At 44.3% G+C, this 16,705-nt stretch overlaps 1 protein-coding gene across 8 annotated transcripts in view; it reads right to left on the bottom strand.

Annotated features, from left to right (window-relative positions):
- Positions 1-16,705, bottom strand: part of SEMA5B (semaphorin 5B) — a 345,985-nt gene that overhangs the window by 47,219 nt on the left and 282,061 nt on the right. For all 8 annotated transcript variants that reach the window (XM_005279803.4, XM_005279806.4, XM_065561488.1 and 5 more), the window contains one exon: positions 4,693-4,810. In XM_005279803.4, the coding sequence (XP_005279860.1) occupies positions 4,693-4,810 (118 nt within the window). The remainder of the gene's footprint in view (positions 1-4,692; positions 4,811-16,705) is intronic.

The following is a 16,705-nucleotide window of genomic DNA, read 5'->3' on the forward strand; positions in this document are numbered from 1 at the left end:
TTTCAAAAGTAAAAATCCAAATAGTGGATCATGCTGTTCATTTTTAAGCCAGAAGCCTTTGCTGATTTCCATGAGGAGTTCTGCTTAGAAATCAATGGTATGATATGGCCCGTTGCTTCCGTTTATAAAAATAAAAAGCTGATAAATAATTATTGGCTCATAATTGGTACTGGGAAACAACCCAACATTTAAATAAATAAACAAAATGGCTGAAATGTTGAGATTTATAAACATGTCACGTTGCAAGTGTGGGAAGTTTTTTTTTAAGAAATTACATATGGATTATTATTCCATCCTTAAGTTTGTAGTGACATTTTGAAAAGAGCAAGCTCGGGAATTTGGATAAAAAACCATGCATTGATCTTTTCCAGAACAGGTCTCCGTGGTGGCTCCTTTGTAGCCATCATATAAACGAGATACATTTTAAAACCTCTGTAATCAAATACACCTTTGAAATTATTACACGATCAAATAAGAGACTCCTTGTTAATCATAAATATACCCACATATGCAGAAGGGTCCAATCCTCCACTGCTCGCACAACTTAAATGTCTCACTGAGTTCAAGGAATGCAGAAACAGGCCCAAAAGCATCAGTGCTCAGAATCCAAGCTAAAAATCCAGACTGACCTGTTTTTATGCAGAGCAGATAATTTTAATGTATACTCAAATATTACAGGTGGGGATGGTAGCACCACCATAGTTGGCAAGTATAATAGGCCTAGACTCCCCTGATGCAGCTGCCGCCGCGAGACACCTGGGCCATAGTGGCCTCACTTGTACCCAGTCTCTTCCTGACTCTGCTCCGCCCCTTCCCCAAGCCCCGCCCCCTGCTTTCTGTGGAGTCCCTCTTCTCCTCCATTCCACCCTCCCCAGGAGGGCCCCCATTGCGCGCCACGTCCATCCTCTCCTCCACCTCCCCTACCCCGCAAGGCCCCCACCGCCCTGCATCCCTCCTCTCCTTTACCCCCTCCCACCCGCTGCTCACGGGCGGTGGGGGAGGAGGGTGGAGGAGAGAAAGGATGCTGAGAGTGTGAGCAGGGAGGGACCTCGCAGGGGAGGGAGCGTGTGGAGGAGAGGAGGGAAGTGGAGAGCAGCAGCATGGGGAAGGGGGGTGGAAAGGAGGGATGCAGGGAGCTTCATGGGGGGCAGAGGAAAGGAGGAACGCAGGGAGTGGCGGCGGGGGGCAGAGTGGGGGACCACGGGTGGGACAGGGAGCTAGCCTCCTTCAGGGGAAGCTTCACCCGCTGCACCACCTAATATTAATGCTGCCCAACATTTTTCATTATAAGACCCCGTTTTCAGTTCCATATAGCTTTGCCAGACTCAGCCATTTGGTTTTGGCTGGTTTTCCATGACAGGTTTCCGCTTCAGGCTGATTTTTTAATTTCAGCCATTTCTTAGAGCAAGGTTAGGGAGAAACACATTGTTTTCCCTATGTTAAAAATGTCTGATGTCTTTTTCTTTCAACAGCTCTAGTGTCCCCATGATTTGGAACAGGGGTTTGAAATTTGGCAGAGAGGTGAATCAGGGATGTGCCTTTTGCTGTCCCAAATTTGGCCAAGTTATAAGCCTTTGAAAAAAATCACAGTTTGCACAAGCTCAATAGAGACTTCTTAGATTTTAGAAGCGGAATTCCATGAAGATTGTATCCATGCTGGGAGGACAGAGCAGGACTTTCTCTGCCTCTATGCCCCATCTGTAAAATGGGGATAATATCATCCCTTTCTTCACAGATATTTTGTGAAAGTAAAGGCATTAGTGTAGCACTCAGATCCTCCAGGGATAAGTGCCACAGAAAAGCTCCTGAGGAAGTTAATCATTCTCTCTCTAGAGCAGAAGTTGAATAGGGTGCAGTGAAAAAAGCATGTGCTATGCATTGAACAATGAGGAGAAAACAAAATATTGAACAGTTGCTCATTAAACGAGCACTGACCATACAATACAGTGAATCAGGCAGCGGTCCTGTGGAAGAACTAGTGCGTGATCATGTAATTAAAGACTACCATAATGCATACACGCAAAGAGGCTGAATTAATGCTGCACCGGCAACTTTAATTATGGTATTTTCTATCTTTTGAGTGTTTGATTTGCAACTTGAATGACATTCTTTTAACGCAGTGTGCATAATTTATGATTAATAAAAATGTTTATTTATATAGTTCCTTGGATAGTACTTAATAGAATACTATGGATCAAGTACCTGAAACCCAATAAGATAAAAATCTGGATTCTCCAAGACGCAGGAAGTAAAGCAAAAGAGATAACGGACAGGCATTCTTCACAAGGGCAGGCCTGTTAACTTCAGTGTCCCAGCCAAATTCTGAGTTGGGTCACTGCATTCTATTTACCTACATGCCACTGCATTTTAAATGGGTAAAACATTTTTCTGCTTACTGTAATGTTCGGTCCCTTCTGAGCAAGGTGTTTACCATGCACTTAAAGTTGGGTGTATGCTTCCATACATTTAGGGTTACCATATTTAAGGTTTTAAAAAAGAGGACACTCCACGGGGCCCCGGCCCCGCCCCTTCCCAACTCTGCCCCTTCCCCAAAGTCCCCGCCCCGGACCCACCCCCAACTCCGCCCCTTCCCCAAAGTCCCCGCCCCAACTCCGCCCCCTCCCCTGAGCGCCCCGCATTCCCCCTCCTCCCTCCCAGCCACGCGAAACAGCTGCCCGAGCGCTACCGGCTTCACGGTTTGCCGGGCAGCCCCCAGACCTCCAGACCCTCTGCACCCCCGGCCGGGCGCTTCGCCAGCGCAGCTGGAGCCCGGGAGCGCAGGGTTTGGAGGTCTGGGGGCTGCCCGGCAAACCGTGAAGCCGGTAGCACTCGGGCAGCTCCGCTCTTCAGCTGCACAGAGCTGAGGCATCTGGGGGGGAGCAGCAGCAGCCACCGCCGCAGAGGGGAATACGCCTGCAGCTCGCAGCCTGCTGGAGCACGCAGGTAAGCAGGGGACTGGGGCAGGGATGCTGGCATTTTCCCGGACATGTTCGGCTTTTTGGCAATTCCCCCCGGACGGGGATTTGAGGACCAAAAAGCCGGACATGTCCGGGAAAATCGGACGTATGGTAACCCTAATACATTGCTGAATCAGGGCCTTAAATCAGCTGTTCCATTCCACATCAGAGATTGATATATTTCAGTGGGGGGGGGGGGAGGGGGAAGAGCGAGAGGAAGTTATTTCTGTAATGTATGTGGTTTTTAAAGTACTTGGAATGAAAAGTACTATATTGATGAAAATTAATATATTAATAATAAAAAACCCCAAACTAAAACTATATGCATATTAAATGCTAACGCAAAGGTGAAATGAATGTCCCTAGGAGCACACAATATTCAGAATGCTCCTGAATATTCTGTGCAGCTTTTATAACCTTGAAACAATGATCTGGAATTGCACGTTCCCCACTGTTCTGCCATGGCGGATGTGTTGGAACTAGAGGATTAACACCTCACACACCTATCAACAGACACAGGCATCAAACCGGATGAGATAACAGCTTGTGCAATCAGGAAGCACCACACTAGAGGGTTATAAACACACAAGCCTCTGAATCCAGTGGTGAAAGACTTAAGCCTGCCAAGCGGAGGATGGATTGAAGTAATGACTAGTATTTTCTGGGAAATCTTCTGAGAAGATAGATAGATAAGAGAAATAAATATCCCAGCACCTCCAGACATAAATAGCATATTGAAGATATAACCCACCCAGCCCCTTCTCAGCCTGCTGTATTTAGCCGCATTAGCACACTAAATGGCATTAGATAACAATGGAGGTTGAAGAGAAATCTTTTATTTTCCACATTGCAAGGTAATCAGAGTAGTTCTCTTTCCTGCAATCTTACAGATATGGTTCAAGCAGCAGGAATTAACTTGGCCATGCAGCTTTCAAAGACTGCAGCCATGAACTGGATATGGTAGGCAGAAAGTCAGCCAGTTTGCTGCTTTGTTGCAATGACATTTCAGAGACCACGATAAGAACAGAAAAGTGTTCCCTTGAGTGCCTTAAACCGTGTTTGAATCCTACTCAGATGAGTGGAGGGTTACAATTTCATCACACACACACACACACACACACACACACACACACACACACACACACACACACACACCATCACCCTTTCCTTCTACTTGCGCCTACACATACATATAAAATTCTCTCCACTTTAACATACACCCCCATCACAATCTCCTTCTTTATGCTCCCCCCACTCTAGTATTCTCCCCCCCCCTTATACACACACACACACACACACACACACATGCGCGCGGCCTGATTCTCTGTTTATGTTCAGCCTCTTTCTGCTTCTCCAATAGAATATAGCCCAGCACAAGGAGTTTCTCTGGCCAGCACAGAGTTGTCACAAGAGCTCTATGCCAGCTCTTGCCTCCCAGTCCCTCACATAAGGTGTGTGTCAGAGATGAGTTGGGACATGCTGGGCAGGGCCAGAGAGCACGGCACTTCAGCTATTCTCATTTCCCACAGAGAGCCGAGAGAAGTAGTGCATAAATTAAAGCAGCTTTGAGGCTGCTCTGACTTAACTGGGGGTTTAGAAAGCCCACAGCAGGATTCAGAGATCCTAGAGCATAGAAATGTAAGTACTGAGCAATACGCTGACTATAATGCGCTCTCTCTCTCACACACACACACACACACACTCTTCTACCTCTTCTGTTTTAATTTCCACTTACCGGGCACTCAGTAATATTCTGAGTCCATAGGCTCATGTTGGAGCTGTCCTCAATGGTGGTGCATCGTTTCTGTTTGTTATCCCAGCCACAGTATGGGTCCCTGGCTCCTAGACATTCCCTGTGTGAGGAAAGAGAACAGATTAGAGCTCTTTAAGATTGGAACCTATATTAAAGTGTAGTGCTTCTATATGACAGCTGTCAACTGCACTGAACCTCAGCAGAAGAAACAATTTCTTTTAGGCAGTACTTCACCTGCTTGCAACGAGAGAACAGTTGAATAACAGGAGTGATAGGACACAAAGCAAATATCACTCATACAAACTGTAGATTAAAAACCCAGTCACTCTCTTTTGAGGCCTGGGGGAGAGGGGGGAGCGGGATTGCAAATTTTAGTCAAAGAACACTTGTCATTGAGATATCCTTGTGCCCCCTAGTAATCCTTCACCGGGCCAGATCTCACACAAAGCATCCTCTGTGAGCATGTTTGCTAACACTATGTCCATGCAAAGGGGTTAGACAAGCAGAATTAGCCAATGGGCCAGTAATAAAGGCTTTCTATTAGTCTTGGCCTTTGTCAGAACAATGATTTCATTTATAATCCCAACATCAAGATGTCAGTTTGGAAGAGTCACAGCAGAACATTATTTCTGAGCCTTTGGCTGCTCTGAATACTGGTGCCTTCATTCTCCTGCCAAACCCACATTTACAGCTATGTGTGTGTTCCCATCCTATGAGCTGCTAAAGGAAAATAACTATGGCAGCCACCATCACTGGACAGCAAAGGTCAGTGATGAGACTGGTCCATCTTGGGCTGTGCTGGTTACTCCTCTCGTGGATTCCTTTCAAGTCCTTAATTTTCATTATGAAAACGTAATCGCACAAGCCACAGAGAATACGTACAAGTCAGGGAGAAAGAAGAGGGAGGACCCAAACTAAAAGGATTTGTAACATCATTTCTTTATTTCAGTGATCCATGCTTTGCTATCATGCAAACTGCTGCTTGGCTCTTTCTGAAATCCCCAAAAGATTTCAGAAATGCCAATTAAATGGTAGCATGGGACCAACAGGAAAAATCCAGTTCAGGCAACTAAAAAGGAAGATAATGAGATTCATTCCAAGGGTAGGTATCAGTATGATAAGTGAAACATCAGGAAAAAAATCAAATGAAATGAGATGTGAAGTATTCCCACCCAGAAATCTTTGAAATCCTATTAGACCATAATCAGCTACAAATGAAAAAGGATGTCCCTCAAGCACAGCTGAAAACACTTGGATGCAGCACTAGTCCTACTGATTCCAAAGCAATTTGCCCAAACGCAAACACTTGATTCTTTTGCTCTCTGGTACTGGTTTTTATTACTTAACAACTCTCTGATTTGCTCATATGGTGCAGAAGGGCGTCTGTTTCACTAAAGATTTAAACCTGGTAAACAGCAAGCAATGCTGTCTCTTGGTTGTTTTAAAGGAGAGATTTAGTGAACAAGTTACAATGATTCTCCATTATGTTTTCCTTAAACTGCTTAAAAATACCTGAGGAAAAGGTATAGATAATTCTCATCCAGCCCAAAGTAGTAAAGGGCTGGGCTGTAACGTAGAAAAAGACTTCTAGCCCAAGGACATTGAAGGGTACATATGTGCTGCGGTGCTTACTATTCTGGCTAAAGAGTCCCATCCTACTGTTTTGGCTGCCCATCCTGTTCTAATCCACAGTATGGGGTAGAATTCATTTTCATAGGAAGTGCTTGTCTGCCTTTTGCACTTCAAAGGCAGCAGCTCCTCTCTAGGACAGTACATAGTCACTGAGCAAATGCAGAGACTGGGAAGATGCATGGCATATGCTCAGACCTCTAGGTAACCCCAGCACTTCAGGAGGGAACTGCGTGGTTTCTGGAGGAAGCGAGAAAAACACAGAGAAGAAGAACAAAAGAATCCTGCATATAACTGTACAGATCTCTGCTCATCCTTCCAGACCTTGAGACGGAGCACATGTGGTTGCTTCAGACTGTATAAAGCTGGTCCACTAGACACTCAGCAAACAGAGGCAGTCATTGTAATTCGTAACAGGGATGGCTATTGTGAGCAACACCCTATTATAAATACTCATTTTCTCTGAATTTAATTGACAGGAAAACATGTGCTGCATAAATTCAGAAAATAATCTCCATATGTTCTGTGCTGCAGCCCACAGCCACTCTGCAGGCTGCAATATATCCCAGTTAGGCACTGACCACTTTGCTGGTACTATTATTCCGTATGTCATGTAGCTAATGTGCTGCTCTTGGCTGAGAGCAGCAAGTCACAGACCCTTAATGGTGCACACAGTGAATCACAGCCTGCCATTCTCTTGCCTCTCTCGCTAACCCCCACAGCTGATGGGCAATCAGTAACTGAATCACAGGACCGGTGCCTACGGGCCTTGGCAAAAGGCTGACACGGTGTGTGTTAACGAGAGCTATCTCTTGTGCGAGGTGCGCACTCACTGGCCTCTGGAACATGAATAGAACAAAGTGTCATTTGCCTCTCTCTGTCACTTACATGAGAACTGGACTCTATTTGGTTAGCAGAACATACATGGTATAATTTAATAATAATCATAAAGAACAAGACATTTCCCCATCTCAAGACTGGCTCCCATGACCAACTGAGATCTAAAAACAACACAGCTGTGCTGTCAACTTCACTTCAAAATTCAGAACCCATCTGGTTCAATTCTTGTAAGAAACCCATCAACTGACAGTGATACAATTTAAGTTAAAGAGAAATATATTTACTTACACACAAGTTGCTTCATTTTTTTCTTTTTATAAATGGAAAGAGCATTACAATGCACAATACAGCAAGAGACGATGTCTGGCTAATGTGTTAAGTAAATACTTTCAAATCCGCATTTCATTTAGAGTTTTGAAAAATATATTCCTATTTTATGAATAATATAAACACACACACTCAATACATACACACACACATATGCATGTATGTATGTATACATACACACACACACACACACACACACACACACTCACCCCTCTACCCCTATACACAGTACATCCCCATTTATCTGAATGGGCTGGGGACATCCAAATACTTCAGATAAACAGGCTTTCAGACAAACAGAAGTGCTAGTAACTAACATCGGGCTACATGGGAGGGACACTGTGGCTTTGGATAACTAGGATTTTCGGATAAAGGGAATTTTGATAACTGGAATTATACTGTACATATATACACACCCCAAAGTGCTACATACATTGTATTGAGAAAATGACAATGTATGCAATAAAAACAAAAAAAAATTAGACACCTTCTAGACTGTAGACTCTGACGTAGGGACCGTCATGTGCTATATGTGCAGTGCATAGAAAAACGGGAACCCTGATTTGGTTGAGGCCTCTGTATGTTACCATAATATAAATGTTAAGGATCAATAATATCTATACAATAGTCACCATTAGTAAATCAGTATTTGCCACTCCATGGTCGCTAAGACACCACAGTATTTCCCTGTATTTAGAACAGGAAATACATGTGGTAACTACTTACAAATATTATCATGTAGCAGTTACATTTTGGTACTGCCCAAAAGCCTCCAATCAGGATCGGGGCCCCATTGTGCTATGCACTGTACAAGCACATAGTGAGACAGGTCCCTGCCCCCAAAGAAACTCAAGAGTGAAATCCTGATGCTACTGAAGTCAATGGGACTTTTACCACTGGCTTCAATGGGGCCAGGATCTCATCCCGTATGGAGACTCTTTAATAGCAAACAGTATGTAGATTCTTAAAATGACGGATTAAAACCGCCTCAAGGAGCAAATTATACAATATCATCTCCTCCCTACCCCTTGCCATCACAACTCCCATTGAAGCAACAAACTGCCAGGGAATCAATCCATTAGTCCCCGCCCCCGGAAACTCTCACTGTGGGCCTTCCAGAGCACAGCAGGCAATAGTGATTACATTAATGCTGATGGTGTTGCCCACTGACTTACTTGATGAAGTCCCAAAGGGTGGGATGTGCATGAAGAGTAAGATGTTGCTGACAGCAAAGCCACCCCCTGCACCAGGACCCCTCATGCCGATTAATAATTGCAACATGTTCACTGAGTCAGGAAAATACCTCTCCATGTACAGCTACTGGGCTCGGTTTACGACGACAGGGTATTTGTATCAATAGTGATTCACTTTAGTTCATTGGCTTGCAATAAATGTCTTATCTGGTGCCTACTGGCATATACTGAAAACCGCCAATTTAGAAACAATTCTGCTGGTATCTCCTGAACAGGGTATTTTGTCGCTCGCTCTCTACTTTCACTCACCGAGGACATTTGCATGAAAATAGGATCTCCTCCTTAAGAGTTCACCTGATGCCTGCTGTTCTGGAGCCAGGGGACTGTCAGTTGTCGAACAACACAATAATCCCCACAGCAATGAGTTAGGATAACACAGACAGAGGATTAAGGTTCCAGGTGGGGAATCAGCAAGTAGGATTTGATCCACAGCCCACTACAGTCAACAGAAAAAATTTCCCTGCCTCCTGGCCCCATTCCCCACCACCCAGGCCCGGCCTCCTGGCCCCATTCCCCACCACCCAGGCCCGGCCTCCTATCTCCTTTCCTCAACTGATCGACCTCCCCTTCTAATTACCCTGCCTCCTGTCCCCACTCCTCAATTGCCCAGGCTCTGTCGTTCTCCCACCCCACCCCCCCATCACTCAGGCTCCATCTCCCTCCCCATTCCTCACCACTCACTATCTGTCTCCTCTCCTTATTCCATAATTACCATGGGCCAGCCCCCCATCCCCATTCCCAATCACATAAGGTCCATGCAGCAGTGGCGGCTTATTGGGAAAGTATTTGTGAATTTTTACATCCTTAAGATGCTGTTTAGCATCTGAAAACAAGGAGGAGAAGCCAGCATTGTGTGGCCAACCATCTCTGTGCAGACCACCGCAGGAGAATTTTTCTCTCGCAGAGCAATGAAAATGAGGAGGCCCTTCAGAGTCACTTTGTTGTTGCTGTTGTGGGCTTTGGTTTTAGGGGAATGAATTTTACCACAGACTGTCCCAAAATAAGAGTTAAATGACCCAGAAAAATGTCTGACCTGTGAACACAGTTGTTTCTTAAAGGGAATGTCTATTCCAATGTGCACCTATTGAAGCACTGGGGATGTTTGTGCCCACACACATCTAAAGGCCCCTCCCCTTAACCCCAGGGGAGGAGCCACTGGACCCAGGCTTCAAATAAGTTCAGGGGACAAATGAAGATGAAAAAACAGGGACGGGAGTGAAGGTCACAGGTATAAAAGCAGGGATCCAGAGGGGGACACCATGCACAGAAGCCCGGACACCACCCACTGCTCTTGGAAAGCAACTAGGGAGCCAGTGGAGGTGACCCAGAGGAACTCTACCCAGAGACGTGACTTGAGGGAGGATTGGAAGTAGGCCCCGCAGTCGCAGAACACTCCTTCCCCCCCATCTAGCTTCCTGCTCCAGGTATAGTGGATGGACACTTCGGCCATGGTCCAGAAGAGGCTGACGAGGAGGTCTTGCGACTCTGTGGGGCCATGGACAGGGTGTATGTAAATCAGGAGATGTGGGGAGAAGTGCAACCAGAATCAGAGGAGTAAGTTCTGGAGGAGCCGGAAGAGGGGTTGCAACCAGGCACACTTGATATAAACGTGTGCCAGGGTCTCCCTCTCGCCACAGAAGGAACAGGTATTGGGGGAAGTCGTGAACCGTGCCAGGTACATGGCAGTGAAGGAGCCATCAACAAATCTCCCCAGTGGGCCCTGGAGCCAGGGTGGAATACAGACTAGCCCACCGGGATTCCTCTCCCTCCTTAGGTATTCCAATGTGCAGTGCAAAGCAGAAGCAGCAGCCCACTCAGTGACATGGGCACTTGGGAACTCTTGTTTACGGAGTGAACAATTTCTCCCTTAAAATCTTCATTAAAGTTTAAAAGTCTGCAGTTCAAAAGTTTCCAATCCAGCCTCTAATGTGCTAATGGCACAAGATGACTCCATCTTTTGGTCAGTTTTCCCTGACAGATAAAAGCTTTAGACTGTGTAATAAACAGAGCTTTTAAAATCAATAGAGCAGACTCAAGAGATTAGGCTTTGACAGGCCAAAGGAAAGCAAGAATTACTGTAACTTCTGTCCTCTCTTCTGATTATCATGGGAGAGACAACAAGCAAACGTGCTCTTCTGTACCAAGAGTCCCAAAGCAACCACATGGCATTTATACTAATAGATATTCAGCTAAGGCTCTCCAGCAATTCATCACAATGCTCTTGCTTTCCCCATGCCCTTCCTCTCTATTTCCGTTTTCCTCTTTCTCACTCCCTTTCTCTTTTCTCTGTGAGTAAATGCAACTAATTCTGGAAGGTGGGAGAGGGTGTAACAGGCTGGCATGACCTTTAAGGGCCACAGGCCTGGGGCCAGCTAGCCCTGTTCACTAATCAGATTCAGCTGAGCAACAGGTTGGTGCTCCTTATAAAGAGCTGCAGGGCAGGAGTGTCTGCACAGAAAACTGCCAGGAAGGGATAGTCTTTCACAATAGTTCCTGCAGTAGGGAAAAGAGTCCAGGAAGGAAGGTTCAGGGGAACAGCCCTGTGGATACTGTCCTGTATAAAGGGCAGGGAATGAGGAGAGAAACAAGACTGAAGAAAGCCAAGGGGCTATAGAGTGGCAGAGGTTACGTTTCATGCCAATCTCCGAGACTACTAGGGTGAAGAAAGGCCCAGGGAAGCAGTCCTGCAGCTACTCTCTGGAACAAGGAGCAGATTGCTGAGGAAAAAAACACAGGAGGGACGCAAGACTTTTATTAAGCCCAGGGTGGGTGGACCTTGTTTATGTTATTCCTTTGGTTTAAGGAAGACTGGGGACTGATAAAGAACCTGAAGTCATAGAAGGAGATAAGAGCCAGAATCTTTTGCGTTACAGTACTGACCTTTGCTTTGAGATGTTAGGAGTCCATATTAATAGGTTTCAAACACAGAGCAGCCTGGGGGGGGGTGGGGGGGGATGGATGACTTAGTGGTTTGAGCATTGGCCTGCTAAACCCAGGGTTATGAGTTCTTGGGGGGGCAGATTTAGTTGGGGATTGGTCCTGCTTTGAGCAGGGGGTTGGACTAGATGACCTCCTGAGATCCCTTCCAACCCTGATATTCTAATGCAAAGAGGACAGCATTTTGTAAGCAATAAGGTGGTATTATTGCTGTTGATTAGGTGTGATCCTAAAGACTGTGTTTGGCAGACTGGCATTTCCTGACAAGTTTAGCTTATTGTCCCATTAACATTAACCTGCAGAGGGTATGAATGAAACAAATAATCATATTAGCTTCCAGCCAACCACATCATAATCCCTGACAGTCTCAATAACTCATGCAAAGGAGAGTGGACTTTTGTCTTCCCTAAAACCAGATGGCGTGAAGAGAGCAGAGTCAGAATCAAAGGATGTTCACGGCTTATGAAAGTAAGATTAAAAAGAAAAACCAACCCAAACAATCCCTGTAATTTCAATACATTAACAAATTTAAACCCATAGAGATGGGCCTGTGATCTGTGCAAATCCATTATCTTTCCCACTGAACAGACAAGTGGACCGGAACTGAGCTGTTGCAGTCAGATGCTGGTCAAGTTGCAACTTCATTTTTCTGCCAAACAATGCAACACATTCGGAGCCAGATTTTTCACCCATTATTCATTTGGAGTAGGACTTTAGCCCTCGAGTAATCAATGGAACTACTTACTGAGTAAGGTACTGCTCCTAGACCACAGTGGGTAGGGTGATCATAGCATTTAGAGTGGATAGATGAGGTTCAATAGTTTGGTGCATGGTGTCAGAACACAAAGACAGAGAAGTGTGTATGTGAAGTTTATCACCTACACACCACCAGCTTCAGTGATTTCCACTTTGTACATGTTGTGTTTTAATCACATAAATTAAAGCCTGACACATGAAAATGACTTCTGAAATTAAACTACCTTCCAGGCCATTTAAAAGCCAAAACACATCTAACTTATTTGAAAGTAATAGTGAATAGATGCATGACTTCTGTCGGCAATTTTGGCTTATTTCCCTTTCCACGCCACAGACCTTGAATTGGCTTTATCTTTGTGACTTTCCACTTGGGCCCCAACATTTTCAATATCTCCATAACTGATTGTGGCTTTATAGATTATGGCCTCTCACAATCTACGCAAGAAACTATTGCATTTCTTACTCCCAGACATCCCTTTCCATCATTTCTTAGGGACAATTTGTTCCTGGGTATGGTTTGTTTTTTATTAAAGACATGAAATAAAACAACATTGCATTTATTCAGATTTGAAGATTAATGCTATCCTGAGAAAATTCTGATTAAATCTGGATTTACGTTTGCATCAGTAAAACAGGTTATTAAAAAAAAAAGAGCAGCAGCATTGCTCCATAAACACTATTAAAAACTCCTGTCACCATGCCAAGCAAAACTGACCTCTAATAAAAACAGAAAGTCAGTGTGCCTTTGACTACCAGATTTGGAATCAGTCACCCACAAAGAAATGCAGATAACTACACAAGTCCTAACCAGAGGGATCGCAAGAAGGAATTCCTCAGTAGGGAGTGTATTTGTCTGGATGTTGAAACACAACCCATTTCCAAAACTCAGAAGGCCTTAGCCATAATAGAAAATTCCTAGAGCATATTTTGGCCGAGTTCTATGGCCTGTGTTATACAGGAGGGCTGACTAGATGATCCCAATGGTCACTTCTGGCCTTGGAATCTACAAAGACAACATCTCTTATACACAATGCAGACTGCAGTGTGGAGCAAACACACCCAAAGCAAAAAGGCAGACGGGTTAGAGGTCCTTTTGAAAAACAGCATTGGCAAATTTGCCCATTCAAGTGTTATTCCCTACAACTGCTCCGTGTCATAAAATGCCAGGATGCTGATGCCACGTTTGGCTGGTACTTTGCCTCTGCATTTTGAGTTTGCAATGTCAGATTTCATACTCTTAAGAATGAAGTGAATTCCTGCAATTTACTGGCTTGGGAGGATAGCAGAAGGGGCAGCTGGAGGGGAAAGAAATGTGTCTGCTCTCAATGGCAAGGAAAAATGAATATGTTATAGGCAACCTCCAGAAAATGCTGCTGATTCACACCTAGGCTACGATGGGATTTATCGAGAAGAAAGCGTGCAGAAGCAAATGACTTTGAAAGAGTCATGAACGAGATACACCGGTCTGAAAACAACCTACAATTTTCCCCAAGGCTGCACAAAACAATCCCTATTTGAGCAGCTCTTTCATATGAGCTTGTTTTGTCCAACCTTTGGGTAATTACTTTCTGCTTAAAAAACTGCCCTCAGCTGATTCAACTAGAGAGAGTATTTGTAGAATAACAGAATATTAGAGAGTTCGAAGAAATGTTAGGCCATCTAATCTATCCCTTGGGGATATAGTTCAACCCTTGCCCAGTACAGGATGATCCCTATGCTAAACAAGTGCAAGACGATCCCTTCAATACGTTCTCCATCACTTTGTTCTGTCTAGTTTTAAGTGTCCCAGGCAACAACACTTCCTCTACTTAACTTGACAGATTATTCCACACTGTAACGGATGTCACTAGCAGGAATTTTTTCTTGATATTCACCCAATACCTTTCTAGTGCCTGTCCAAAACAGCTGGGTAGTGTTGCTGGGAGCTGTTGTGTTCTACTTGAGAAGGGACTAATTTTTAGTGGTGGATGAAATGGGTGACTATGTTTTTCACACAAGGTTGTTGCTTTGGGATACTTTGGCATGAAAGACACTATATAAATATAAATAACGATCACTATTATGTATTTGATTCTGATGATGAATTGTATATACATATTTTACACACGATGCTGATGCTGTAAAGAAAACCCCAACAACTAGCACATCTCCAAATGAAAAGGCCAAATTCCCCAGCAGCTATTCCGCTGGATATTAAACTATGACTCCTCCAATCAGGGGCACACATTGCATTTTACAGTGACTGTTCACTCTCACTGCAGGTCTTGCTGTAAAAGACCGGAAATTTGAGATCTGAAGTAGGCAGCCGGTGGAATTAGTCTCTGCATCGAAGAGCTTGGAGTCTGCGTCTTCCTATGTGATAGTGTCTAGAAAATTGAGGGTGCTACAAATAATATGAAACAACAGTTACACAAGATGTAAGAACTGAAGGCTGAAATGGATGAAACACCTGGGGCCTGCTTATAGCATTTTGTTATTAATATTATTTAAATTACTGTAGTGTCAAAGCCATCCTAGCATCGTACATTCCAAGAAAACTGCATGCTCACTGTCAATCAGCACTGGACTGAGACTAATTTCACAGCACCCACCAAGCAGTCATCAGATGGTAATGACTTCTAGACACCACTGATCTGGGCTGGACTCTAGCCAGTTAGCTAGAGGTGAAAAAATCCATCTTCTAAGCTATTCAGAATCTTCAGAGCCATCCAGGTCACAAGTGCAGTGTGGCTTTTTGTTTTGTTTTGTTTTGTTTTTTTAAACAGTAACACCAAAGCATCCCAAAACAAATTGGCAACAAAGAGATGACAGTGAGAAAACAAAAGCCAGTGAGCCCTGAAATTAGCTCATTTTACTGGGCTCATTCTTAAGTGACCTTCGTCTGTCTCAGTTATAACCTTTCTTTTTTCAGTAGCTGCGTAAACCTGGGCTTCAGCTATTGTACAATATGGTAAATGGTAGTGTAAAAGTGAGAGAGAGGGGTATGTGTGTGTGTGAGAGAGAGATGGTATTAAAAAGACAGCATAAAAATACACCTTTATAAATTGAGTTTATAGAATCATATAAGTCACAAATTGGACAGAACTATCAAATTGTACAGTCTGTTTTCCAAGCACTGTGGAACTGTTCCCTACAGATTATTTCTTAGGGTTCTGTCCACTCTACAGTAGTTTTAAATGTGCCAAGTAATGGGGCTTTCGCCATGTCCCTTGGGAGATTATTCAATAGCCAAACACATTTCTGTAACCATGTGGCATTCACACCCTGCTCTGAGCAGAGCATCCAGACTCAACCACCACCACCACCAGAACCCAAACCTCAGTCTCAGCTTTCCCCCCAAACTCACCCCATCTTAGCTTTCCTTGCAGAAACTTAATTCTCTCATCACTGTTCTTTGTGATTCTTTCACACTTTAGCATCAGCCACAAAGCATGCTATTTTCTTCCACGTCATAAAGATACTGTCGAATAAGATGGACCTAATGCCAATTTCTTGGGTACCTCACTAGAAACTTCCCCCAACTTGCTTCGTTTTCACTTACCCGGGCCCTTTGCTTATGGTCTTTTAATCGATTTTAGATCCATACAACAATGTTCCTTTCCTAAGCAATTTGAATTAAGCTTTCATGAGATACAAGTACCCATTGTTTTACTAAAATCTAACCATATTACATCTATCTCATTCCCTTCAAGCACAAAAGTCCAGATCCTGAAACTATGATGAAGGTGCTTAACTTTAGGTACGCGACTAGATTTATTATAGTAATTAAGACTACTCATCTGCTTACAGCTCAGCATATGCATTAGGGATTGCCGTTTGGGGGTCCAATATTGTAGTGCTATAAAAAAAGCAATCAACTTCATCTACCACGTAAATCCATGTAGCTTATGGATTGTAGTTCTGTTTGTTATCCTTTAGGGTTATCTCTACACTGCAATTAAAAACCTGCGGCTGGCCCGTGCCAACTCACTCGGGTTTGTGGGGCTTGGGCTAAGGGGCTGTTTAACTGCAGTCAGATGTACAGCCTCTGGCTGGAGCCCAGACTCTAGGACCCTGTGAGGAGGGGCTTCCTAGAGCCCAGGCTGCAGTCTGAGCCCAAACGTCTACACTGCAACTAAGCAGCCTCTTAGCCTGAGTCAGCTGGCATGGGCCAGCCACGGGTGTCTAACTACAGTGTAGACATACTCTAGAGGTGAAATGCTGGACCCATCGAGTCAATGGGAGTTTTATCATTCACTTAAATTGAGTCAGGA

The sequence above is a fragment of the Chrysemys picta genome, chromosome 11 (assembly GCF_011386835.1).
Source record: "Chrysemys picta bellii isolate R12L10 chromosome 11, ASM1138683v2, whole genome shotgun sequence".
Lineage (NCBI taxonomy): Eukaryota > Metazoa > Chordata > Testudines > Emydidae > Chrysemys > Chrysemys picta.